Here is a 25041-nt window from a genome sequence, read left to right on the forward strand (position 1 = left end):
TTCTCATAAAGTTGCCAATGCTCATCCATTTTCTTATTTCATACACTGCCATTTGATAGTTAGGCTGGCTGTAGGCCTTATAATTGATTCGATTACCTTTAATTAGTTAATTAATTGATCCCATGCTTTTATCATTTTTTCCAAACTGGCTTTTCCATAGCTATCTTTTATATTTGGAAATACATATCCGATTTGTTAATAGGATATAGTTTATGATAGATTACAGTGGTGGCAAAAGTACCCAACTGTCATTCTTGAGTAAAAGACAACTTAATAGAAAATGACTCAAGTAAAAGTCAAAGTTCTAAGTTTAAAATATATTTAAGTATCAAAAGTAAAAATAATTTCAAATTCCTTATATTAAGCAAACCAGATGCCACCATTTTTTTTTACGGAAGCCATGGGCACCCTCCAACATTGAGAAATAATTTACAAACGAAGCATGTGTGTTTTGTGAGTCCGCCAGATCAGAGGCAATAGGGATGACCAGGGATGTTCGGTTGATGAGTGTATGAATTTTACTATTTTCCTGTCCTGCTAAGCATTCAAAATGTAACGAGTACTTTTGGGAGTCAAGGAAAATGTGTGTAGTAAGAAGTACAATGTTTTCTTAAGGAATGTATTGAAGTAAAAGTAGTCAAATATAAATAGTAAAGTAGAGATACCCCCAAGAAACTACTTAAGTAACGTTAGTACTTTAAAGTATTTACTTTACACCAGTGATAGATTATGACTGGCTAGCATGGCTCACTTCAGAGTACAGGCTCAATTTCGAGCAAGCATTATGTTAGTCAAAACCTGGGTCCTTTATCATCACATTTTGAAACCGTCGTGGTGAGGACAGGAGGAGATCAAGGAGGTGTGCATGCTAACGTTGATTATGTTGTCATTTCCAATACTGTGAAATAAGTGACGTTTCCAAGTCAAAATGTACCAGTCGTTGCGTTAACAAAATATCATTGTGTATTCCAACTTGTTTATTCAATCTACAGTTGTCACAGCTAACGAGCTTGCTAATTGTTGGTTGTACAGTAACTAGCGTATGTCTGCCTATACACGGGTAGCTAGCTACCTGGTGGTGTTTTTCTGAAGGATCGAATTGATTTTAATGTTGTGGGGGTATACTTTTCTTCGACTAGCCAAAAGTTACCAATGTTATATGAGAATTGTGTTGCTGGCTAGCTAGTTTTTAGGCTAAACTTCCGGTTTAACTAGCCAGCAATTAATTGTGTTTTGCACCGGCTGAAAGTTTATTCCATTCCATTTAGATCCGCACTGCCACCCGGGCTTGAGCCAGATGCCCGGATCTGTGCGACGGCCAAGTCCGCTCACAACAAAATAGACTTAACTAAGCACGTGTAGTAATGTGAATAGGATTGTTTTTTCACATGAACATTTGCTTTTGATTAAAACGCTTTATCTGCCTTCCCAATGAAAACTATTTGAAAATCCTAACATTTATTTTATGAAAAAGAGATCTATGTTCTATGTTTTTGAATGATGACCGAGCTGCCCATATTACTGTTCGATTTGAGAAGGGCTCTCCTCCCTCCCCGTTTTTGCCCGATGAAGTGACGGGCCATAGCCGGTGTACCCCGGGACACAATAATCGAACCCCCTCACTGGCATGAGCCCTGCCTTGGAAGTGAGCATGCGTACAATGTCTTGTAAACAATGAGACGATTCCAGACCGTCTTGAGCTTTGTCTATTTCAACAGTTTATCTTTGCTGAATATTAAAATACATTTCAGATCATGAACGAAAATACATTAAGGTGATGTCTGGTAAGTAGATATGTACATGTGTCGTCTGATGTAATCAAGTCTGAGTTAAAATATATTTGTATCGGTAAAATTACCATGAAGACATGATATCAAATTGTTAATGCACGAAAGTAGACAACAGGAATGGCACTTGGGCGTGACACCATGCGATTGAATCGATTAAGATTCGAAATATTCCCACGCCTCCTCTGAAATCGGTGATGTTAAAAAATAACGAACGCAAAAGGCTTTAAAATGTGCTTTAGTCCTAGATTTTGATCAGAGCTTTCCCCCCTGTGCAAATATTTCGAATCGCTCGTTCCGTTCATTATGGCTTGCATGTTTGTGAAGCCGCTTAAAAACCAAGTGTCACGTAGGCGGGCTGCAGTGGGGTTAAGGTTTGTTTGAGGGTTTTTTCATATCCAAGATAAATAATTTGTTCTAGGCTTTGAAACAGTTACAGCTATACCTCTTTGTCCTTTAATGGCAGAGCCGTACTTAAGGGCTGTCCTTATGGATCAGGGTGAATGGGGTGGACTTGTTATCAATAAGCTCAAAAGGGTGTTTTGTGTTTTTAATTCTTCCTTTCTTCCTAAATATGTTTAAAATCTATTTCCTATTTCCTAACCATGCAAAGATTAAGAAGTAGCCATAGGCACATTAATCATTGTATTGTATTATACTGTCAGTGTCACTATCATTACACTGCAGTTTGACTATCAAATCCCTCCCTCCCCAATGCAGGTAGCCTAGCTGAAGCATGGAGGCGGTTCTGAGAGGGCTGAGAGGGCTGAGTGCAGATGAGCTGCGAGAGGAGTTCACCAGGGCCGACCTCAAGTGCGGCCCAATCACGGCCACCACTCGCGCCATCTTCGAGAGGAAGTTGGCCCGCGTCTTGACAGAAGCCGAGGGCAGCAGCAGCGCCACAGACACGGACAGTAGCAGTAATGCCACCACCACAGGCCCAGGCAGCAGTGCAAAGGCCGCCAGTGCAGCAGGGCAGGCCAAACCGGTGCCATCATGTGCCACAACATCAACACCCACTGGCACTGACTCTCTTAAGGTTGTCAGTGATGAGGTGGATTTTGGTTACGGAATGGGGCTCAATCCCCCAGAGGAAGAGGAACTTGGCCTGACAGTAAAGTCAAGGACCCCTTGTAATATCGGTGTGGAAGACCCTGGCTCTCAGTCTAAAGCAGAGACTCCTTCAAAGACAGCACAAATGTCACCAACGTTCTTCTATGGAGTGTGTCCGTTGTGGGATGATGTCTTGGCTACAAATGGTAAGACACAAATTGTTGACTTAACTTTTACATTTGTATTTTAAAGCATAATTGAGAAATAATTAATTTCAATTAGAATATTTGACATTTTGGCCTCCTTTTAGACGCCTTATTATTTCATCTGTATATGCTACAAAGCAAACTGTCATACAGTACATTCTGAAAGTATTCAGACCCCTTGACTATTCCCACATTTTGTTATGTTAGTCTTCTAAAATGGAATACATTGTTCCCCCCCCACCCCCACCCCCCCTCAATCTACTCACCTTTGGCAGTGATTACAGCTTCAAGTCTTCTTGAGTATGATGCTACAAGCTTGGCACACCTGTATTTGGGGAATTTCTCTCCTTCTCTGCAGATTATCTCAAGCTCTGTCAGGTTGGATGGGGAGAGTCGCTGCACAGCTATTTTCAGGTCTCTCCAGAGATGTTAGATCGGGTTCAAGTATGCTCTGGTTGGGCCACTCAAGGACATTGAGACTTGTCCTGAAGCCACGGCTGCGTTGTCTTGGCTGTGTGCTTAGGTTCGTTGTCCTGTTGGAAGGTGAACCTTCTCCCCAGTCTGAGGTCCTGAGCACTCTGGAGCAGGCTTTCATCAATGCTCTCTCTCTCTGTTCATCTTTCCCTCAATCCTGACCAGTCTCCCAGTCTATACCACTGAAAAACATCCCCACAGCATGATGCTGCCACCACCGTGCTTCACCATAGGGATGGTGCCAGGTTTCCTCCAAACGTGACGCTTGGCATTCAGGCCAAAGAGTTCAATCTTGGTTTCATCAGACCAGACAATCTTGTTTCTCATGGTCAGTCCTTTCAGGTGCCTTTTTGGCAAACTCCAAGTGGGCTGTCATATGCCTTTTTACTGAGGAGTAGCTACTCTACCATAAATGCCTGATTGGTGTATTGCTGCAGAGATCGCTGTCTGCCTGGAAGGTTCTCCACAGAGGAACTCTAGAACTCTGTCAGTGACCATCAGGTTCTTGTCACCTCCCTGACCAAGGCCCCTCTCCCCCGATTGCTCAGTTTGGCCAGGCGGCCAGCTCTAGGAAGAGCCTTGGTGGTTCCAAACTTCTTCCATTTAAGAATGATGAAGGCCACTGTGTTCTTGGGGACCTACGATGCTGCAGACATTTTTTTGGTACCCTTCCACAGATCTGTGCCTCGACACAATCTGGTCTCGGCGTTCTATGGACAATTCCTTCGACCTCACTGCATGGTTTTTGGTCTGACGTGCACTGTCAACTGTGGGACCTTTATATAGACCGGTGTGTGCCTTTCCAAATCATGTCCAATCAATTGAATTTACCACAGGTTGACTCCAATCAAACATCTCAAGGAGGATCAATGGAAACAGGATCCACCTGAGCTCAATTTCGAGTCTCATAGCAAAGGGTCTGAATACTTATGTAAATAAGATCAGTTTTTTTATTTGTAATAAATTTGCTCTACAGAAATTCTGGTCTTGGAGAGCAGAACACTTTTGTTTTTGTTTCTACCTGGTAGTTACTTGTGCTCACCTGGTGTCCCAGGTCTGAATTATTCCCTGATTAGGAGAGAATGAAACCCAGAAGTGTTTCAGCCCACCAGGATAGGAATTGGGCAGCCCTGCTACAGAATCCAATGGCGGCAAGCTTTACACCACTCCAGCCAACGCTTGGCATTGTGCATGGAGTTTTTAGGCTTGTATATGGCTCCTCGGTCATGGAAACCCATTTCAGGAAGCTCCCGGCGAACAGTTCTTGTGCTGATGTTGCTTCCAGAGGCAGTTCATAATAACAGTACTTACAGTTGACCGGGGCAGCTCTAGCAGGGCAGACATTTGACGAACTGACTAGTTGGAAAGGTGGTATCCTATGACAGTGCTACGTTGAAAGTCACTGAGCACTTCAGTAAGGCCAATGTTTGTCTATGGAGATCACATGGTTATGTGCTCTATTTTCTACACCTGTCAACAACCGGTGTGGCTGAAATAGCCAAATCCACTCATTTGAAGGGGCGCCCACATACCTTTGTATATATAGGGAATATGTCATATATTTGTAAGCATAATTATTATGCTTTAAGATTCAAATGTATGTCAACAATCCTTCCTCCAAAGGACCTATGAATAACATTTTGTGGGGGGGAAGCATGTATATTTTTTGTTAAAAAAAATTGGGAGGAATCACCCAAACCTGCAATTTACTTTGGCCTGTTAATCATTCAAAAGTTTATGTAATTATTTATTTTCACACAGAAATGCAAAGGTAGAGAACTGTTGGCAGGCTAGCTATGTTGATCCAAGAATGAAGTTGACCCTGCATGCTGTCACCACAGTCTATGTCCAATTCAAACATTTTATGTTGTCCATGACATCATGCTGTTCAGGAGTTATTTTTGTTTTGACTTGAAGTCAGTGGTTGAGACGCATAGAACATCTGTCAACTTATATGGCATTCTGGATCAGCATGGCGACTACAATTTTTAGCAGTAGTAAGACTTTGAGCTGCTTTGCTTGTGATGGCATAATATCTGACCATGATCTGTTCTATATCCAATTCTGGAATGATTCTATTTGTAGGTAGAGATCCAGAACGATCCAAACATACATTTCAATGTTAATTTGTTCTTTCTGGTTCAGAGAGGTCCCATGTGTATGGAGATAAGAAGGAGGCTCTTCAGGCTGTGAAGATGATGAAAGGAGCTCGCTTTAAAGCCTTCTCCAATCGAGAGGATGCTGAGAAATTTGCCAAAGGGATCAGTGACTACTACCCCTCTCCCAGTAAATTTGCCCCCTGTGTCTCCCCTGTCGTACCAGGCCTGGTCTTCTGCAAGGGTGAGTGTTGGGCTGAGGACAATTATTCTCTCCTCACAAAAAAAGACATTAGCTCAGTACTTATTTGTACATTCCTAGACAGATACACAAAGTCAGTGCTTTTCAAGGGTATTTGGATAGCGTTTCATTTCTTGGACACACGTCCATGTTTGAAACAAGAGTAAGCTGTTTATCGCATTCCGCTGTCTCCATGTCTCGGGTCTGTCGCACTAGACAACGTCCCTGTCGTGGAGGTAGACGCCATCAACAGGGAGAGGGCCAACAGCTTCAAAAGCCCTCGCTGCCAGGACCTGACAGCCAAACTGAGGAAAGCTGTGGAGAAGGGGGATGTGGTGGCCTTCAGTGAGCTGGTCTGGAGTAACCCACGCTATCTCATCGGCTCTGGAGACAACCCCACCGTAGTGCAGGCGAGTCAGGGTGGAACAATAATCTTTAGTGGATGTGCGCCACCTTTAATATAGCCTATACTACTGCACCAGATTAATATACTGTAATGATATATGTGGTGTGGATGAAATCAATCGTGTTTTTTTTTAGTTAGCAGAATAATTCATCCTAAAAGTTCTCCACACACTAAGTTCATTCCTCCGTGTGTTCCCAGGAGGGATGCAGGTACAACGTGATGCACGTGGCAGCCAAGGAGAACGAGCCAGGGATCGCCCAGCTTCTGCTGGAGACGCTGGAGAACCCGGACTTCATGAGGCTCATGTACCCTGATGACCTGGAGGCCATGATGCAGAAACGCATCCGCTACATCGTGGACCTTTACCTCAACACTCCAGACAAAGCTGTGAGTCTCCTTACGATACCGCTCTCTCCAGCAGTGTAGTGGTTGCCATGAAGAAGTGGGTATTCTGAAATTGTGTCTTTAAAAAAGAGACGTTATAAACGGTCCTCCCGTGAAGGACTGCGTGAAAATGTTATTGACTGTGACATACCCACTGAATCCCATATTGGTCTTTCACAGTCAGGCCAATCCAAGCTGTACTGTGCAAGTAGGCTAATAGTAGTCCTACTATTGAAACAGATAAATGAGGCTGTCAACCGGGTCAGAAATTCACAGGTTTCTGATATTCCCCCTTTTTTCGAGATTTCCGCTCTCAATGTCATACTTTTTTAAATAGTCCAGAACGATGCTTAAACCACATCAGGAGACCACTTTTGAGGTCTGCGAAAAATCTTAAGACATTTTTTGTGTGTGTGTGTGTGGTAAGGCCTACCCTAAGGCCTAAGGTCTTCCCTTGCTTCAAAGTAGCCTAACCAAAATTCCACCGTAGTTTTTATAAAATAATAATTTCTTATATGTGCTCTTCTGTTCTATTGGTTTTCAAATGAACTTTCTTTCATTGTCTAGCAGCCAAAGGCATTATCCTAGTCAAATTAGCTACCCGTGACACAGTAGTTTCATTTCTTTCATTGTCTAGCAGCCAAAGGCATTATCCTAGTCGAATTAGCTACCCGTGACACAGTAGTTTCATTTCTTTCATTGTCTAGCAGCCAAAGGCATTATCCTAGTCAAATTAGCAACCCGTGATACAGTAGTTTCATTTCTTTCATTGTCTAGCAGCCAAAGGCATTATCCTAGTCAAATTAGCAACCTGTTAGACAGTAGTTTCATTTCTTTCATTGTCTAGCAGCCAAAGGCATTATCCTAGTCAAATTAGCTACCCGTAAGACAGTAGTTTCATCTTTTAGATCTCCCCTCTTTCCTAACCTCTTAACGGATATATCCGTCTCTGTCCATGAAACCGCTAGAATGTGCGGTGTGGCATTTTAGACTGGTGTTTTCTCGCAAATTGCAGGTTGGAACATTTGCTCGTAGGCCTCCCGCCGTGTGCACATTGCTACGCTTAAAATGTGAATAAATAATAGTTTGCTAACATTTTTAAGCGAAACATTCTGATCTGTTCCATCAACCTTATTAATTAGTACGGCGTATACACAGCGTTGGGAAAAATAAGTTAGTATATGCAAAGGCCACTTAAAGAAAGTGGGTATACCTGCGTATACCATCCACTACACCTTTGGCTCTCTCCATATGTATATTGCCTGCTGCCTTGTAGGTCTAACTGTAGGTTTAACACTGAATAAGCAGGCCGTTTGTGCAGATAAAATAGTTGTAAAAAATCGACAAATGATGTAAACTCTATGAAACGACTTTTTGAGTGCATGGCTATTGCCTGCTGTATGTTTAGGTTGAACTGTAACCGACTTGTGTGTTTTGGATTGAAGTGCCTCTGTATGTGTGTAACTTTGGTTGTCTGTCCCAGGGGTTTGAGACACCACTCCACTTTGCCTGTAAGTTCGGGTGTCCAGAAGTGGTGAATGTCCTGTGTTCACATCCTGATACAGATAAAAACTGCAAAAACAAGTACGACCAGAAGCCATCTGATGTGAGTTGCTCCAGAAATATAGATTTTTAACAACTAGCTACCGACTGCTGATTGGTCCACATGACTACTTGATTTTCATGAAATTCTTCTGTTTCCCTGACAGGTTATTTGTGAAAGAAAAAACAAAACCCAAGAGGTGAAACAGAAGATATGTGACTATTTGGAAGGTAAGTTCACTGCCTCCCAATCACACGACTTACCTTTTCCTATACTTCCCTATTTACCCAATAACACCTTCTCTTCTGTCACAGATCGCTGTTATATACGCCTACTGAGGGCCATAGACAACTCATCCCAGCCTGTCATTGATGCTCCCTGGTCACCTGAGCCATCAGAAAGTCTTCCTCGTTCGCTGGCTCCCAGGCTCACACGAAGTCCCATGGATCCGGTGATGGCAGTCAGGGCATTCGCTGGCCCACTCAGCCCATCTAAGGTCATTATCGCATTATCTCCTTTCACCTCACACTCTTTTTCTCTTATTTTCACACGTCATTTCTTTCTTTTCTATTTTCATGTGGGAAGCTGTTGTCGAAACGCTATGTGACTTCTAATTGGTGTGTCTTGCAGGCAGATGAGTTCCGTCGGGTGTGGAAGACGCCCCCCCGAGACAGGGCAGGGTACTTCCAGCACATCCTGAAGTCTGACCCTGACCGTGGAGCAGAGAGAGTGGGCAGGTACGTCTGGAAGTCCAAAAGTTCAACAACGATGTTCTACTGTGTCTCCGTTACTTTACCAGTTCAGTCACTTTGACATTTGAATGTCTTAGAAAAAGGAAGAATACATTTTTACACCCACTACAATGTACGCACGCTTCTCCAACAGTAGTGTATGTTTTCCCTCACAGAGACCTTGCCAGGGAGTTGGGCCACCCCTGGGCTGAGTACTGGGACTTCCTGGATAGTTTCACAGACCTGTCGTCTGCAGACGGCCTCCGTAAGCTGGAGGAGTACCTCAACAAGAAGGACTTCAGTCAGCGTGCACACGAAGAGGCAGGGGAGAACGTCATCAGCAACCGCTTCAGAACCCCTTCCCCAGGTAATGTTACCCTCACCAGTTGCTCTTGATAAACTCTATAGCTGTGGCATTGAATTCCAATGATCAAGTTTGAGAAAGGAGAGAGATGAGATGCCGCCATCAGTCTTGAATTGGTGTTACTGTACTATTTTAGACTGGCCAGTAAATGTATTTCTTGTAGCTTAACATAAACATTTTGTCCCCTCCTCTCTGCCATTCACAGGGAAGCCCAAGAAGTTCTGCAACTCCATCTCGGTGGGGGCCTTCCTGGACGAGGGTGATGACGTCAGTCTGGAGGAGATAAAGAACCGTCAGAATGCGGCGCTCACCAACTTCTCCTCAGCGTGTTCTAAGGACAGTCTGACGGGCGCTGTGGGTGGGCTGGCCCTCCATGAGTTCCACATCCTGCCCGTGTCCCACCACGGCGCCGATGACCTCATCGAGACAGCTGCCGAGCGAGACCTTCTGTGCTCCTCCGTGTCAGAGAGCCTCCTCTCGCCCGTCTGCAACAACGGCCTTTGTCCCTCCACGGGGGCAGAGAGGACTCACAACGGGGACAAGGGGTCCCCCCGCACCTCCTCGTCCCCCTCCCACCTGCTGTCGCCCATCTCCAACCTAATGGTGGAGTTTGAGAGGATGTCCCTGCAGGATGGGCTGGACAGCCTTACCAGGGAGCGGAGGAGTAGCGGGGGAAACAGGGAGGGACTCTCCCGGGGCGAACTGGCAGCTGGGGTGGGCCGCCTCACGCTGGGGGGTAACAGCAACGAGGACTATTTGTTTGAGAGGGGCTGTAGCTTGGAACCTGGGGACAGGGAGAGGCGTGTGAGGGAGGGAGAGGTGGAAGACCGGACCAGTGGTGGAAGCGGCAGCTCAGAGGAGTACTTTACGGCTGAGGAGAGCTTGGAGGCTCTGGGCCAGAGGACTAGCGGGCCAGGGACGGTGTCGGGGCGCACGCTCTGCTCCAGATCTAAGTCGTGGGATCACGGGGGGAGGGATCTGAGCAGCTCCGGATCATCCAGCTCCTATACATCCCTGGACAACTCCCATGAGTTCCTAGCACGGACCCCACCTCGCTTCAGAAGGGGACTTTTCATTGAAGGGCAAGTGATGGGGATTACAGTGACGGTTCTGAGGTTTTTAGTTAAGGACATTAGCAAGCAACAGAAATTACATTTGTCAACACTTTCAACTTGTCTCTCTCGTTTTGTCTTTCAGGGATTCGCCAACTAAGTTGGACAGAGAGGTCCTGTCCGCAATAGAAGTCATAGACATTGACCCCTCAAAGTTCCCCAGCATTCAGAAATGGAAAAGTACAATGCAAACATACACCTCTTCAGACATGCAAAGGTTGGTTTGACGATTCTTCACAGCAACAAACAAAAAAAATGCCCAAAAGGAACAGTTGTCATTGCCTGCAAGTTGTCTTGTAAATATGGAAACACATTGACAAGTGCTTAAAATGTCAGTTGCTATCGTATGGAAGTAATAAACACAGACTGTAATTATGTCTTTGTTTCTGTTTGTCTTTCAGCTGGCCCAGCCCCGTGGCGGTAAAAAGCAGCGCCAGGGTACATCGGGCCTCTCCCCTCACACATGGCTCTCCTGTCAGCAGCCTTTTGTCCCCTGCCGGTGGCCGCTTCAGTCCAGCCCGGCACACAGGCTCTCCAGACTTCACCAGCACCAGCCGCTACAGCCCTGCACACGCCAGCTACACCCAGCGCATCCGTCTCAGGCACATCAACGACACCCCCCCCCTCCCTCCAGGCCAGAAACGATAGGCTACAACTCTGCCACCACGGTGGTTAAATATGCCAGAGCTGAAAATCACATACCTAACAAAATATGCACAAGTGTCTTGAAGATTTGTATTAGTGATGTATGGTAATACTATATATAGCATACATGAGATTCTCAGTATGTTGGGTTGTGACATACTCACTTTTTTTTAAAGAAACAGGTTTCCTTCAGTTTGTACTACATACTGTATGAGTGTTGAATAGACATTAATTTTATTCATAGTGTGAAATACCTGTGTCATAGCTCAGTCTACTTTGAATACAGCTGCACTCCCCAAAAGATTGAGTAGATGTTTGTTAAACCTCAGAATATAATCCTCGATAGGATTCACTAACTGAAAATATGTTTTTAAAAAGTAAAAAAACAAACAATTGTAGAGTTATTTTTGGTATGTCAGTAAGTAGCACAAAACCAACTTTTTATTGTGTGTATTAAACCAACTGCCAGTGATTTTTGTTTCTTCTCAGTTCGGGAATTGCCTTAATTGTCAGAAACGGTGGACCAGTCAGTCCCCAATCAGATTTAGGCACATCCTGTCCAGTTTGATCAAAATTGATGCATCCTGACACACAACAGCATAGCAACCGCCATCCTACTGGAGGTGGCACAACAAATGGCTGCAATGCAAACATGGGGAAAATGATCATACGAGTTTTTCCATGCTTTTATTTTGTTAATAAATTGAAATGTTTTCATTTTCCAGGTACCAATGTTTCTTTGTGCATCCTGGTCATTTCTGTGTTGTCTTGATATTTTACTTCTCTAACGACTGTCAGTCTTACACAAAACCTGAAAGCTTAACTTCTTGAAAGCTTGGCTTTTCTAAATGTGTCCCGAAAAATACCAAGTTGTACAAAACAGATGACTGTAGAGTGCAACAAAGACATGTTTACTAATGTATAATCAATGGCTGACTGAATATGTATGTGCAAGAACCTGCAATAGCCAAACTCTAGGAAGATTGCTATCACCGTTAAAATAGTCAATGTACAAACTGCTGTAAAATGTATGGTTTTCCAGCAAAGCTAATCTAGAGGTCAACAGCTGTCAATTCAATAGAAATCACCCTTACTATATTGTCAGTCTGGGTCAGTATGAGACGTGAGTAATATTGAATGTGAATTTAAATCTTGATCAAAGGCACAAACTTTCATGGAGAGGATTGTATTGTCTGTCGTACTTGTACTTACAGGTGATAGATTAGATTCTGTTTTATGAACGTGGTGTTCTGTAAATTGCACCTAAATACGTAAACATGCTTATTGTGCTTTGGCATTCTGTGCTTTATTTTAAAGGCAAAGTTTACCTTTATTGCAAATTTTCCCCTCTTCTGTATGTCCAGATCTTCTCATTTGCGTTCGACTAATAAATACAAGTTTCATCACCTTTGAATTGTCATTTGAGCACTTCCTAACATTGTTACTGCCTGAAATGGTGGTGGCACTCTTGTCCTCTAACAAATGGCATTGTGTAATTTTCAAGCTTTGTAGTGCCAACACTAAGGTGCATTGGATTTGCTGTTAAGTCTTGAGACAATGTCTCAGCTTGAGCTAACCCCATTTTAAGACTGTACGAGTACTTATTTGGCGTACTACTGAGGAACACAAAACATTTACATGTCTCCTTTATTGCATGTTTCTGAATACAACAACTATCTAAACCTCCGAGGAAGCCTTGATCCAAATACAAAAGTACTGAGCATAAACATTTACAGCATTACAGTAAATATGCCATACAAATTTAGAATGGTTTTGGTTTTAAAATCCTTCAGTCCCTCAACTCTTATACCCTTTACATTCATAATGAGTGGGCACTGGCAGTCATCCCATCAGCTTTCGGAGTTCAGTGATTGGCTACAGCAACAGTTCATACTGTATACTCCCCTTTTGCACTGTAGTTGGCAAACGATGGCACAGGAGTTGATCACAAAACACCACATAAAAGTATATCGTTGCATGTCAAAGTTACAAAAATAACACCAAAAGTAACTTTCAAGACACTTATGGAGAAATCAAGAGCCATTCAGTTCACCCTGTGACCGAGATCTAAAGCTCTCCGGGAGAGAACGAGTGAATACTATAGGTGGAACATTTCTCAGGTCCGTGTGAGTTTGTCTGGGGGCATGAACCCTGAGTCTCCCAGTGTCCTCAGTGCCACTCTGCCGCTGGGGCGCACAGTGAGCCAGGTGATGCTGCCGTTGTTCAGGCCCATCCTCAGCCAGCCCTCTGGGGGAAACTGCAGAGCCCTGAGACACATAGGGAGGGATAGAGCCTGTAAGATCCACCAAAACACCCAAATCAGAGCTGGTCTATTTTTCAAAACAAATATTCACATATATCATGTGATGTTGAAACGCACATCATCATAGTCATGAAATACAAAAAGACATCAGCAAGACAGTGAAATTGCTAGACAAAGTAATGTAGATTGGCATCTTGTTGAATGAGGCTTTGATCCAGCTTGCCTGGGGAGACCAACACACCTGCACACGAAATAGCGGATGACATTGGCATGACAGACGATGATCTCGTAGCTGTCCTCCTTCTGCTTGGGGTCAGCGCGGTGGATGTAGCGACGGAAGGCAGCCTCGATCCGGGCCCCGTCCTCGTGGTACTGCTGTAGAGCGGTAGAGGTCCACAGTGGTGGTGTCAGGCGAGGGTTTGAGATGACCTCTGACCTCTCATTGGAATACATTGCATTGAATTATGTATTGAATGATGCCGACAGCAGTAACTAATAAGTGAAACTAAACAGGAAGTAATATGACAGAGAATTGGGCGTCTCACCACAGCGTCAGGCTTCCAGTGGTTAACAGGAGGCACAGGTTCGATGGGTGCTCCTTCTCTCAGCAAATCACAGCTCACCAGCTCTACCCCTAAATCAAAAACAGATCAGAAGATGAGTTAGTTAGTGGTGAGTAGTGAAATGCTTATCTATGATGCTTAATGACAATTTTTACATCTGAGAATCTGAGATCAAAGCTTCTGAAGCTGTTATCAGAGGTATAACCTTAGTATCAGGTGACGAACAGTGTCTTCAGGAAGTATTCACACACCTTGACTTTTTCCACATTTCGATGTGTTACAAAGTGGGATTAAAATGGTTTTAATAGTCATTTTTGTCAACGATCTACACAAAATACTCTAAATGTCAGTGGTAGAAAAATGATAACATTTGGAGAAAAAAAAAGTTGAAAAATAAAACACTAATATACAGTATCCTGATTTAGATAAGGTTTCAACCCCCTGAGTCAATACATGTAAGAATCACCTTTGGAAGCAATTACAGCTGTGAGTCTTTCTGGGTAGGTCTCTAAGAGCTTTGCACACTTGGATTGTGCAACATTTGCCCATTATTCTTTTCAAAATTATTCAAGCTCTGTCAGATTGGTTGTGGATCATTGCTAGACAACCATTTTCAGGTCTTGCCATATATTTTCAAGCAGATTTAAATCAAAAATGTAACTCAGCCTTATTCACCGTCTTCTTGGTAAGCAACTCCAATGTAGATTTGGCCTTGGGTTTTAGGTTATTGTCCTGCTGAAAGGTTAATTCATCTCCCAGTGTCTGCTGGAAAGCAGACTGAGCCAGGTTTTCCTTTAGGATTGTGCCTGTGTTTAACTCCATTCTGTTTCTTTTTCATCCTGAAAAACTTCCCAGTCCTTAACGATTACAATCATACCCATAACATGATGCCGCCACCACTATGCTTGAAAATATGGAGAGTGGTACTCTGTAATATGTTGTATTGGATGTGCCCCAAACATAACACTGTAAGTTAATTGCGTTGCCACATTTTTTTGCAGTATTACTTTGGTGCCTTATTGCAAACAGGATAAATGTTTAGGAATAGTTTTATTCTGCACAGGGTTCATTCTTTTTACTCTATCAATTAGGTTCGTATACAATGTCATCCTCAGTTTTCTCCTATCACAGCCATTAAACTCTAACTGCCTTAGTCACCATTGGGATCATGGTGAAATTCCCGAGCGGTTTCCTTCCTGTCAGGCAACTGAGTGAAGAAGGATTCCTGTATCTTTCTTGTGACTGGGTGTATTGATACACCATCCAAAGTGTAATTAAATACCTTCAACATGTTCAAATTGATATTCAATGTCTGCCAGGTGCCCTTCTTTGCAAGGCATTGGAAACCTCCCAGGTCTTTGTGGTTGAATCTGTGTTTGAAATTCACTGCTTTGGTATTTTATTAGGATCCCCATTAGCGGTTGCGAAAGCCACAGCTACTCTTCCTGGGGTCCGCACCAAACACGACATAATACAGAACATTAATAGACAAGAACAGCTCAAGGACAGAACAAAATACATTTAAAAGCTTGATTGAGGGACATTACAGAGAACTGTATGTGTGGGGTACAGAGATGAGACAGTCATCCAAAAATAATGTTAGACACTATTATTGCACAGAGTCCATGCAATTTATTATGTGACTTGTTAAGCACATTTTTACTTGTGAACGTATTCAGCCTTGCCATAACAAAGGGGTTGAATACTTACTGACTCAAGGCATTTCAGCTCTTTATTCATTTGTAAAAATTTCCAAAAACATAATTCCACTTTGGCATTATGGGGTATTTATTGTGTGTAAGCAAGTGACACAAAATCTCAATTGAATCCATTTTAATTTCAGCCTGTAACAACAAATGTGGAAAAAGTCAAGGGCTGTGAATACTTTCTGAACGAACTGTAAATATCTGCACCATGAATAGCAGCAGAGTGCAGGCTTTTGCTCCAGCTCTACACAAACACACCTGATTTATCCAAATGGTCTATCGATACAACCAATCCATGTTCTGAAGTCAAAACGTGATTCTAAAGTTGAATCAGGAGAGTTAGATTAAGGCTGTACAGCACTGGTTAGTCTTGTGGAACCAGACAAGCATGTCTCTGAATATTGTATAGACTCTGGCATATACCTCAGCTGTAAAGTCTGCCTGTCTAGGGTTCTGACCTGGGAGGTACTTGCTGATGATGTTGGCCGTCTCGGTGGCCCTGGCCATAGTGGAGTAGACCATGATGTCATACTTCAGCCCCAGGGCAGCCAACCGCTGGCCAGTAAACTCAGCCTGCTCCCGACCTGCAGAACACCAACACATAGTCCCATAAATGAGCAGATTGTACTTGTATACCACTTTCACCACCTCTAATGAGTGCTGCTGAATATGCTCTTCTTATCTACTAAAACGCAACTGTTGAGCTGTAGAGTGGAGAACTAGGTCTATGTGTCACGCTTTCAGCAACATGAATGCATAGCAGAACAGGGTACAGAACCTAAAGGGGTGAGGATTCTCTCATGGTCTCCATTCCCACTCAGGTTGTACTGGGAGTGCCTGATGAAAAGGATGTTGCGTGTGGCTTTGGGTTTGCCATTCTCCTGCTCTGAGCTTGGGTCTTCACTGCTGTTCTCCTTCTTCTTCCCATTTGTAAACAGTGGGGACGGGTCCCGCCTAGTACAGTACAGAGGGAACAAATCAGTTGTGTGTGTTGTGCCCAGAGAAGTCATCTGTCAGTCTGTCAACATGTTGCTAGCTGCAAATATGAATCAATCACACTCAGCGTAGACTAAACTACTTGACCCACATCCCATCAGACCCCTCTTATGTTTTACAGTAGTCTGCATCAGATTTAGCTAATAAAGCAGGCATACTTATCCCAGTTGAAGTCCCAGGCATGTCCAGTAGATTGAACCGTGTGGTTCCCCGTTGACCATGTCGCTGGCTGTGCAGCTTGGAGAATATTGAACCGACTCCACTGACCTGATCGCTCTCCTTGCGTATCACCGAAATAGCCACGGGATTCGGCTGCGGCAGCCGCCACAACCAGCACCGCTGATCCGCCAGCGAATCCACACACGAGTTTGATTGTCCTCCGATATGACATGTTGTAAAAACCTAGCGATGATGTGCAATTTGTGTTCGCTAGGTAGCGGGCTAAGTTGCTAATGACTCCCAATGTGTAGAGCGATTTAGGAATGTAGCATCCAGCGGTCTCGAAGAGCGGCTAATCCAGACCTAGCTAGGTCCGCCTCTCTGGTCAGTGGATTTACACACTTTCTAGGTACAGGGACACAGCAAATACCCTCCAACGACACTTTAATCGCCAGCTAAAAATAACTCCAGTCCAGATTATGAAGCTATTTCGAATCACTTATCTAGCAGGCTTGAAGATAAACCAAAAGGAAAACACACAGGGCTTGGACCTACGGTGTCTCGCTAGAGCCAAAAAAACAGCTAGCGAAGATATTACGATACGCGAATGTCGCGGAACAAAGCGAACAAATCAAATAATGCATCACTAGAGGGAGCTCACAGTTTTAAAAAAGGATGAAAACTTCAGAAGACTGGGGAAATCGGACAAAGATGGTGGAGATTCTTATTGTAATGGTAATGCATTTCTGGGGGGGGGGGCTGCAGAGGCTGCCTTTACTTACACAGGCAAATTCTGATATTTTTTTCACTAATTGATATTTTGACCAATCAGATCAGGTCTGAAACAGTAAAGACCAATTAGTGGGGGGAAGAAATAGAGGCAGCGTCGGTAGCCTACTTTCAGGGCCCAAGTAGGGCCCAAGTAAAACTGACTATGATATTAATAACAAAAAATTGCATTCAAATTTCAAGATTAAATGTCACATGCACAAGTACAGTGAAAGGGCTTTCTTACAACCTCATAGACCAACAATGTAATAATTAATAACAATGTATTACTAGAAAAAAAACCATGAGAAATAATAAGAAATATGAAGGGATACTGTAGTGATGGAGGTAGATATGTAAGGTGACTAGGCAACAGGATAAAAGATAAGCAGAGTAGCAGCAGCTTGTATGTGAGTGGGTGTGCAGGTGTGTAGTGTCAGTATAAATGTACGTGCATATTATGTGTGAGTGAGAAATGATGGACAAATGATGAGTGACTCAAAACAAATGATGAGTGAATTTTTTTCAATGTGCAAACGTAACAAAATAAAATATAGGCTATAAATCCATTTATTCAAGCATTTTTTTATTAAATGTAAATAATGGCTAAAAATATAGTTTGAGATAAACGTGTGGTCCCTGTCTGTAACCTAAGCATCACAGCCTCTTTGTTTATGGCGGCGTTTACACAGGCAGCCCAATTCTGATCTTTTTCCCCCACTATATTCAGGGTTCTTCAACCTTTTATTGCCAAGCGAACCCCCTCAGGGAACCCCTCTCAGGCAAAACAGAACCCCCCGGGACCGCCATCATACGTTAGGTAAAATAATTTTTTCACGTCTTGTCTTATTAGGTGAATGATAATGCCAAGGAAAAGTAATCAACATTTTAAAATTAATAGATTTAGGAGAGTTTTTCATTATTTTGACCTCCCCGCATTATAATTGGAAGAGGAAGTGTAAACTATAACATAGCCTATTAGCTAGAAAGGTAACTCTAAACACATTTTCGCTAAGAGCAGCTGTTTAGCTGGTTAGCCATGTGTTGTCATAAAATAATGTCCTGGTTGAGAAAGCTTACCAGAAGCCAGCAGCATTTGCCACACTGGTAGCCTATTCACTGGTGCTTTTTCAAAGCCTATGTCAGACACTCCGGTGAGTGTAATTGGCTTTAATGAGTTTAATTTGCTTAATATTAGAGTTGAGAAATACACTTGACATCATTAGAAATAAAATATTATCCTATTTTGTACTATAGGTATGTAATTCAAAATGTGTTTATTCTGTTGTTGCTAGCGACATGCATAATTAAAAAAGAACATTTTGTGCACCCCCTGCAGTACCTCCGTGGACCGCCGGTTGAATACCCCTGCACTTTTGACCAATCACATCAGATCTTTTCACAAAATATCAGGAGAATTGGACTGCCTATCTTAACGCAGGCTATAGGCTCCACCTTTCAAGTGGTTCTCTGTCCTCACTCGCAGACTGGATCGCTAGTGGGATTTCCAATTACCGTTCTCCTGGCAGCAGGATATTATGCTGGTACATCGCGATTCGGATTTGTTTTCTCCAAAATAAGAGTTCCCCTACAAAGACATGCTAAACTTTTGAAATATCGATTTTGTTTTTGCATATCAGTACAGTACAACTGTTTTTCACAGCATTGCAACCACCTTTATAAAAATGTATGGATCATTTTACGTACTTTTATCTTTAATATTGTATTGTTTATACCAGCATTTCTTTAGAAAGTTTACACCAATACTGGTATATTGAAAGCTATTGGGCTTGTTCAACATTGCAGCTGACAGTGCAGGCAACTGCCGACTGACTAATCTACAAATCACCTTCCATCATAAATAACGCCTTATTGTTATTTGTAGATCAGTCAGTCAGTCACAATTTACCCATGATAAATTACGATTTTGATCCTCTCGAACACGGCCAATGTGTAGGCTAAGTGAAAATAAATACACCTTTAATAAAATATAAGTAATTGGAATTACTCAATAGAGTCCACAAAACTTAAATTGGTCTATTATGCTGGGAAACGGGTTTAATAAAGAATGCTGGTGACTCCTTACTCCACCCATCCCATTCACTGCACTGCAATACACTGCATATTCATTACATATTGGCTTATAGAGAAAATAAATGACTATGTGCCGATGTAAACGTGGATTGGGAGTACTCAGTAGGGTCTGTAGAATCTATATACACTCAGTGGCCAGTTTATTATACAAACCCATCTAGTACCAGGTCGGACCCCCCTTTGCCTCCAGAACAGCCTGAATGCTTCAGGGCATGGAAACATTGCTCAATTGGTATCAAGGGACCTAATGTGTGCCAAGAAAACATTCCCCACACCATTACACCACCAGCCTGTACCATTGACACCAGGCAGGATGGGGCCATGGACTTATACTGCTTATGCCAAATCCTGACTCTGCCATCAGCATGGCGCAACAGGAACGTCTTTTTCCTAATTCCCAGTTGTTTTGAACGTGGCATTAAAATCCCACCAGATGTGGGCCGTTCTAGGCTCATTTGGCATAACCTCTTTGTTGCCAATAAACAGACTGTATTCGCTGACTCTCAAAATACGCAGGGCATATTAACACAATTTGTTGCTTCAGATGTAACTTCACCAGATCATTGTACCCGTCAAATATTCTGTCATTAAACCACTTGTTGTCACTGCTTAATATGTTATATTTTATATTTTTATCTCACACAAGAAACATGAAGTACAATAATATCTGGAGTGCTGGTGCAAATAGTTTGTGTACTGAGTAGGCTACTGTTACACATGTGCTTTTCTTGAAAAGAACGTCAAGTGCCCCTTTTATGTCTGGAAGTGGAAAGCTAAACATTGAAGTGAAGTTTGGGCCATTGTGGATTATGTTTCACAGTTATCTTCATGCATAGCATTAGCCAAAGATTTTGTCACTAACATATCTAAGCAAGAAAGAAGTGGGTCGACCAAATCCAGAGGATCATTTTGTTTATTTGGATACGAAGGCAAAAATAATTTGTGTATCTCAGCTAAAACAGGGTTCAACTCTTCAGGCTCCCTGGATACAGCACTGCTGTCTGTAATAAATGAGCAATGTTATTTCTTTTGCGAGTACACTTTGTGATGAGTGTGGGTCTATATTTCCAAAATATTTTTTTTTACAATGTGAAGATGCAGCAAAGATTGTTCGGGATTTCGATTCGAGTTCTGATTTCGATTAGATCATTTACGTATGGTTGAGATCATGTTACCATGGCAATGTTGCTCAAGGTCTGGTATCAAGAATGAGAGGTTCATTAAACCCTTGTGTCACATTACTCTTCTTTATCCTATTATTCAGAGAAAACATTTTAGAATTGATATCAGGAGGGATGTGAAGTTTTTTTAGAGACCCTCCTAAAACCCCACTTGTTTCGTGTTGGTTGTTGGTCAGTGATTCTGCTAATTCCTCCTTCTGCTTGAGTGGCATTGTTGGTTTTCTTGTTGAGGAACGTGACATCTACTACACGCTACTTCATAATGACAAAGGGAAAACATGTTTTTAGACATTTTTACACATTTATTGAAAATGAAATACAGAAATATCTGATTTACATAAGTATTTGCATCCTTGAGTTAACACGTTAGAATTACCTTCGGCAGCAATTACAGCTGTGAGTCTTTCTGGGTAAGTCTCTAGGCACTTTGCACACCTGAATTGTACAATATTTGCACATTATTCTTTTGAAAATTCTTCAAGCTCTGTCAAATTGGTTGTTGATCATCACTAGACAGCCATTGTCAAGTCTTGCCATAGATTTGAATGCCAATTTTTAAAAAAGTCAAAACTATAACTAGGCCACTCAGGAACATTCAATGTTGTCTTGGCAAGCAACTCCGGTGTATATTTGGCCTTGTGTTTTAGGTTATTGTTATTGAATTTGTCTCCCCATGTCTGTTAGATTGAACCAGGTTTTCCTCTAAGATTTTGCTTGTGCTTAGCGCTAATCCATGTATTATTATCCCCCCAAAATTCTGTGGTCCTTTGCGATTACAAGCATACCCATAACATGATGCAGCCCTGACTCTTTTAAAGTCACCATTGGCCTCATGGTGAAATCCACGAGCGGCTTCCTTCCTCTCCGCAACTGAGTTAGGAAGGACGATATATATTTGTAGTGCCTGGGTGTCTTGATTCACCATCCAAAGTGTAATTAATAACTTAATCATGCTCAAAGGGATATTCAATGTTTTTACCCATCTACCAATAGGTGCCCTTTGCGAGGCATTGGAAAACCTTGTTTTTGAGGGACGTTGCAGATAATTGTATGTGTGAGGTACAGAGATAAGTTAGTCGTTCAAAATCATGTTAAACACTATTATTGCACACATAGTGAGTCCATACAACTTATTATGTGACTTGTTAAGTACATTTTTACTCATTGACCTATTTAGGCTTGCCATAACAAAGGGGTCGGATACTTATTGACTCAAGACATTTCAGCTTTTAATTCTTAATTAATTTGTAAACATTTCTAAAAACACATTTTTTATTTTTATTTCTTTGACATTATGGGGTATTGTGTGTGTAGGCCAGTGACACAAAACCTCAATCCATTTTAAATTCAGGCTGTAAGACAACAAAATGTGAGGAAAAGTCAAGGGGTATGAATACTTTCTGAAGGCACTGTATGTCTCTTTGGTAGTCTATGTACAAAGTATGTATGTTAAGAATACATTCATCAACCTGTTATTTATCCCCGAAATACAAATGTTTTACATTTTTGAAGGTTTCCTCACTGATATCTGTGCTTTTCTTGTTTAGCAGTACTTTTAAATACGTTGATGAAAATCTCTTTTAATCTCGGGTGAGAAAGTCAGACCAAATAGGAATTAGACCAAAATAGACCAAATTTGGAATTACCAGAAGAAAGTTTTTAAAAAGCTTGTCTAACAGTTTTTATGAACAGTACTGGTTTCTCTCGGTGCATTGTGCTCTATCAATGCCTTCAAAGGTTTGTTTCTGTATTTTGTCAAAGCATTCAAAGAAAGGAGATTTCACTTGTTCACTATATACTGTACAGTGAACTCCAAAAGTATTGGGACAGTGACATTTTTTGTTTTGGCTCTGTACACTCCAGCACATTAAAATTATATCATGACTGCGGTTAAAGTGCAGACTGTCAGCTTTAATTTGAGGGTATTTTCATCTATATCTATATATTGGGACAAATTCACTTGTGTATTAAAGTAGTAAAAAGTGTAGTATTGGGTCCCATATTCCTAGCGCGCAACCATTACATCAAGCTTGTGACTCTACAAATTTGTTGGATGCATTTGCTTTGTGTTTTGGTTGTGTTTCAGATTATTTTGTGCCCAATAGAAATGAATGGTAAATAATGTATCGTGTCATTTTGGAGTCACTTTTATTGTAAATAAGAATAGGATATGTTTCTAGACACTTCTACATTAATGTGCTAATGTGGATGCTACCATGATTAGAGATAATCCTGAATGAATCCTGAATATGTGAGAAAGTTAGACACGCAAATGTCTTTTTTTTTTTTTTTTTTTTTTTTTTTACCTTTATTTAACCAGGCAAGTCAGTTAAGAACAAATTCTTATTTTCAATGACGGCCTGGGAACAGTGGGTTAACTGCCTGTTCAGGGGCAGAACGACAGATTTGTACCATGTCAGCTCAGGGGTTTGAACTCACAACCTTCCGGTTACTAGTCCAACGCTCTAACCACTAGGCTACCCTGCCGCCCCCGTCTTACCCCTCACCATTACAATAACAGGGGAGGTTAGCATTTTTTTGTTGTTGAGGGGGTGTATTATATTCATTATTCACGATTAATTCAGGATGATCCATAATTGTGGTAGCATCCACAATAATGTAGAAGTGTCTAGAAACATTATAACCAAATACTTAACTTTTTACTTCAGAAATAAGTGAATTTGTCCCAATACTTTTGGTCCCCTAAAATGCGGGGACTATGCACAAGAACGGTTCACCTGATATGGATGAAAATACCCTCAAAATAAGTCTGTACTTTAAACCTCTTAGTCATTGTATCATTTCAATGTGCTGGAGGAGTACAAAACAGTAACAAATGTGTCACTGTCCCAATACTTTTGGCGTTCCCTGTATATCACTTTCAAATTCATCAGCAAATGGTGTTCATCAAAGGATTTACAATCTGGATTTTCTGGGTCAGTTTTTAGGTCTAAAGTTTGTGTTGGTTTCTTGATTTTGTTAATCTAGCTGCTTACTAATGTGGAATTATGTCTGCTACCAAGACCTATGCAAACATCAACAATGTCACAAATGTCAGCAAGATTTGTGGAATTCATGCCCATCCGGTACCTGTATTCCTTCTTACTGCACTCTTGTCTACAGAGTTGACCAGCTTGTTGCATTAAATTACTTTTACATGCTGGTATGACACAGAAATCTAGATCTTATGGAGTTGCCTCTCCTTTCACTAATTTCCAACTTTGTCTCAACTACTCGTCTACCCACTGAAGACAAGATAGAAGTGGGTCGATGAAATCCAGTGGATGATTTTGTTTTTTTTTTGCATACAGAGGTTAAAAGGATTTCTGTATCTGTCAGCTAAAACACGATTCAACTCTTCAGGCAGGAAAATGCTCCCTGAATGCAGCAATGTAGCAGTGCAATGGACCTATCACTATTCATTTGCACAGGTACTATGTTGCTGCCACACAAATCCCTTTCTTTATTCTATACTGCATTTGGTAACTGCCCTATTGTTCTCTGGGTATGCTCCTCACTAATCATAAATGCAACTGGAACGGAACCATTGGACTATGTTACTACAATCTCATTGTATAATAGCCTTTTATTTTAAATTGATTTTAGACTTGGGTGGCATCCAGGGGCATCCCAAGTGTTTTGTCAAATCATGTCAGTCAATCAAATCATGTTTTTTTAAAACAAATGTAAAAGTTTTTCTATACATTTCTTCTTGCATTTGCTTATAAGCACAATACAAATCGACATTGATTAAAATATATTATCTTTTGATTGAGGTATCCACCTTGCAATATGTTGAAATGCGGACTTTTATTTTTGAAGGTTTCCTCATTACCATAGTAAAGTGACATCGTTAGTGCTGCTAGCAGAAAAGTAGTGGATTTCCAAGCTTTTGGAGCGCTGTATTTTCTGCCTGTCTATATTTGGATCTGTGTGCGTTTAACGGCAGTAAATACGGATTGGCTGAATCGTTAATTATAGATATTGCAGACTGGATCTTTACATATGTATACTATCTCCAATTGGAATAAATAATTGAGGAATGTGGAAATTACAGAATGCCCAACAGCGTTGGAAAGAGATTTAAACCCACCAAATACATCCCGGTATCCACTGCTGCCACTCTTCTTGTGGGATCCACCACCTTATTCTTCGTTTTTACGTAAGTTTGAATTGTTTAGTAAGTCTCATAGGCTATCCTTCTGTCAATGCCTTACACACAATAAAGAGTTTCATATTCGGATCAGTAGCATAGGTCCGACGATATGA

At 41.8% G+C, this 25041-nt stretch overlaps 3 protein-coding genes across 8 annotated transcripts in view; 2 read left to right on the forward strand and 1 right to left on the reverse strand.

Moving 5' to 3' along the window:
• Positions 1-382: 382 nt before the first annotated feature.
• Positions 383-12450, forward strand: LOC110525846 (ankyrin repeat and LEM domain-containing protein 2). Of its 4 annotated transcripts, none has more exons than XM_021606302.3 (13): positions 383-509; positions 2508-3046; positions 5666-5860; positions 6074-6267; positions 6462-6650; positions 8131-8253; positions 8357-8420; positions 8505-8686; positions 8821-8927; positions 9098-9288; positions 9491-10367; positions 10483-10614; positions 10799-12450. In XM_021606302.3, the coding sequence occupies exons 2-13, from the start codon at positions 2524-2526 to the stop codon at positions 11043-11045; spliced, it is 3024 nt and encodes a 1007-aa protein (XP_021461977.3). In that variant the 5' UTR covers positions 383-509; positions 2508-2523; the 3' UTR covers positions 11046-12450. The 4 variants fall into 4 exon arrangements, with proteins under 4 accessions (XP_021461977.3, XP_021461978.3, XP_021461976.3 ...); XM_021606303.3 differs by having other exon boundaries at positions 441-1784; XM_021606301.3 differs by having other exon boundaries at positions 443-859.
• Positions 12451-12675: 225 nt separating this feature from the next.
• LOC110525847 (serine/threonine-protein phosphatase PGAM5, mitochondrial) lies at positions 12676-17362 on the reverse strand. Of its 3 annotated transcripts, none has more exons than XR_016496635.1 (6): positions 16729-17313; positions 16353-16528; positions 16033-16158; positions 13851-13939; positions 13547-13736; positions 12676-13309 (listed from the first exon to the last, which is right to left on the reverse strand). XR_016496635.1 is itself a non-coding variant. In XM_021606306.3 (6 exons), the coding sequence occupies exons 1-6, from the start codon at positions 16959-16961 to the stop codon at positions 13159-13161; spliced, it is 909 nt and encodes a 302-aa protein (XP_021461981.3). In that variant the 5' UTR covers positions 16962-17362; the 3' UTR covers positions 12676-13158. The 3 variants fall into 3 exon arrangements, 2 of the variants coding, with proteins under 2 accessions (XP_021461981.3, XP_021461980.3); XM_021606306.3 differs by having other exon boundaries at positions 13547-13680; positions 16729-17362; XM_021606305.3 differs by having other exon boundaries at positions 13547-13743.
• Positions 17363-24613: 7251 nt separating this feature from the next.
• Positions 24614-25041, forward strand: part of LOC110525848 (palmitoyltransferase ZDHHC8B) — an 82716-nt gene continuing 82288 nt past the window's right edge. The window contains exon 1 of the mRNA XM_036979983.2: positions 24614-24934. Coding sequence (XP_036835878.2) covers positions 24831-24934 — 104 coding nt within the window. The 5' untranslated portion in view covers positions 24614-24830. The remainder of the gene's footprint in view (positions 24935-25041) is intronic.

The sequence above is a fragment of the Oncorhynchus mykiss genome, chromosome 6 (genome assembly GCF_057628025.1).
Source record: "Oncorhynchus mykiss isolate SJ-2025 chromosome 6, ASM5762802v1, whole genome shotgun sequence".
Taxonomy (NCBI): domain Eukaryota; kingdom Metazoa; phylum Chordata; class Actinopteri; order Salmoniformes; family Salmonidae; genus Oncorhynchus; species Oncorhynchus mykiss.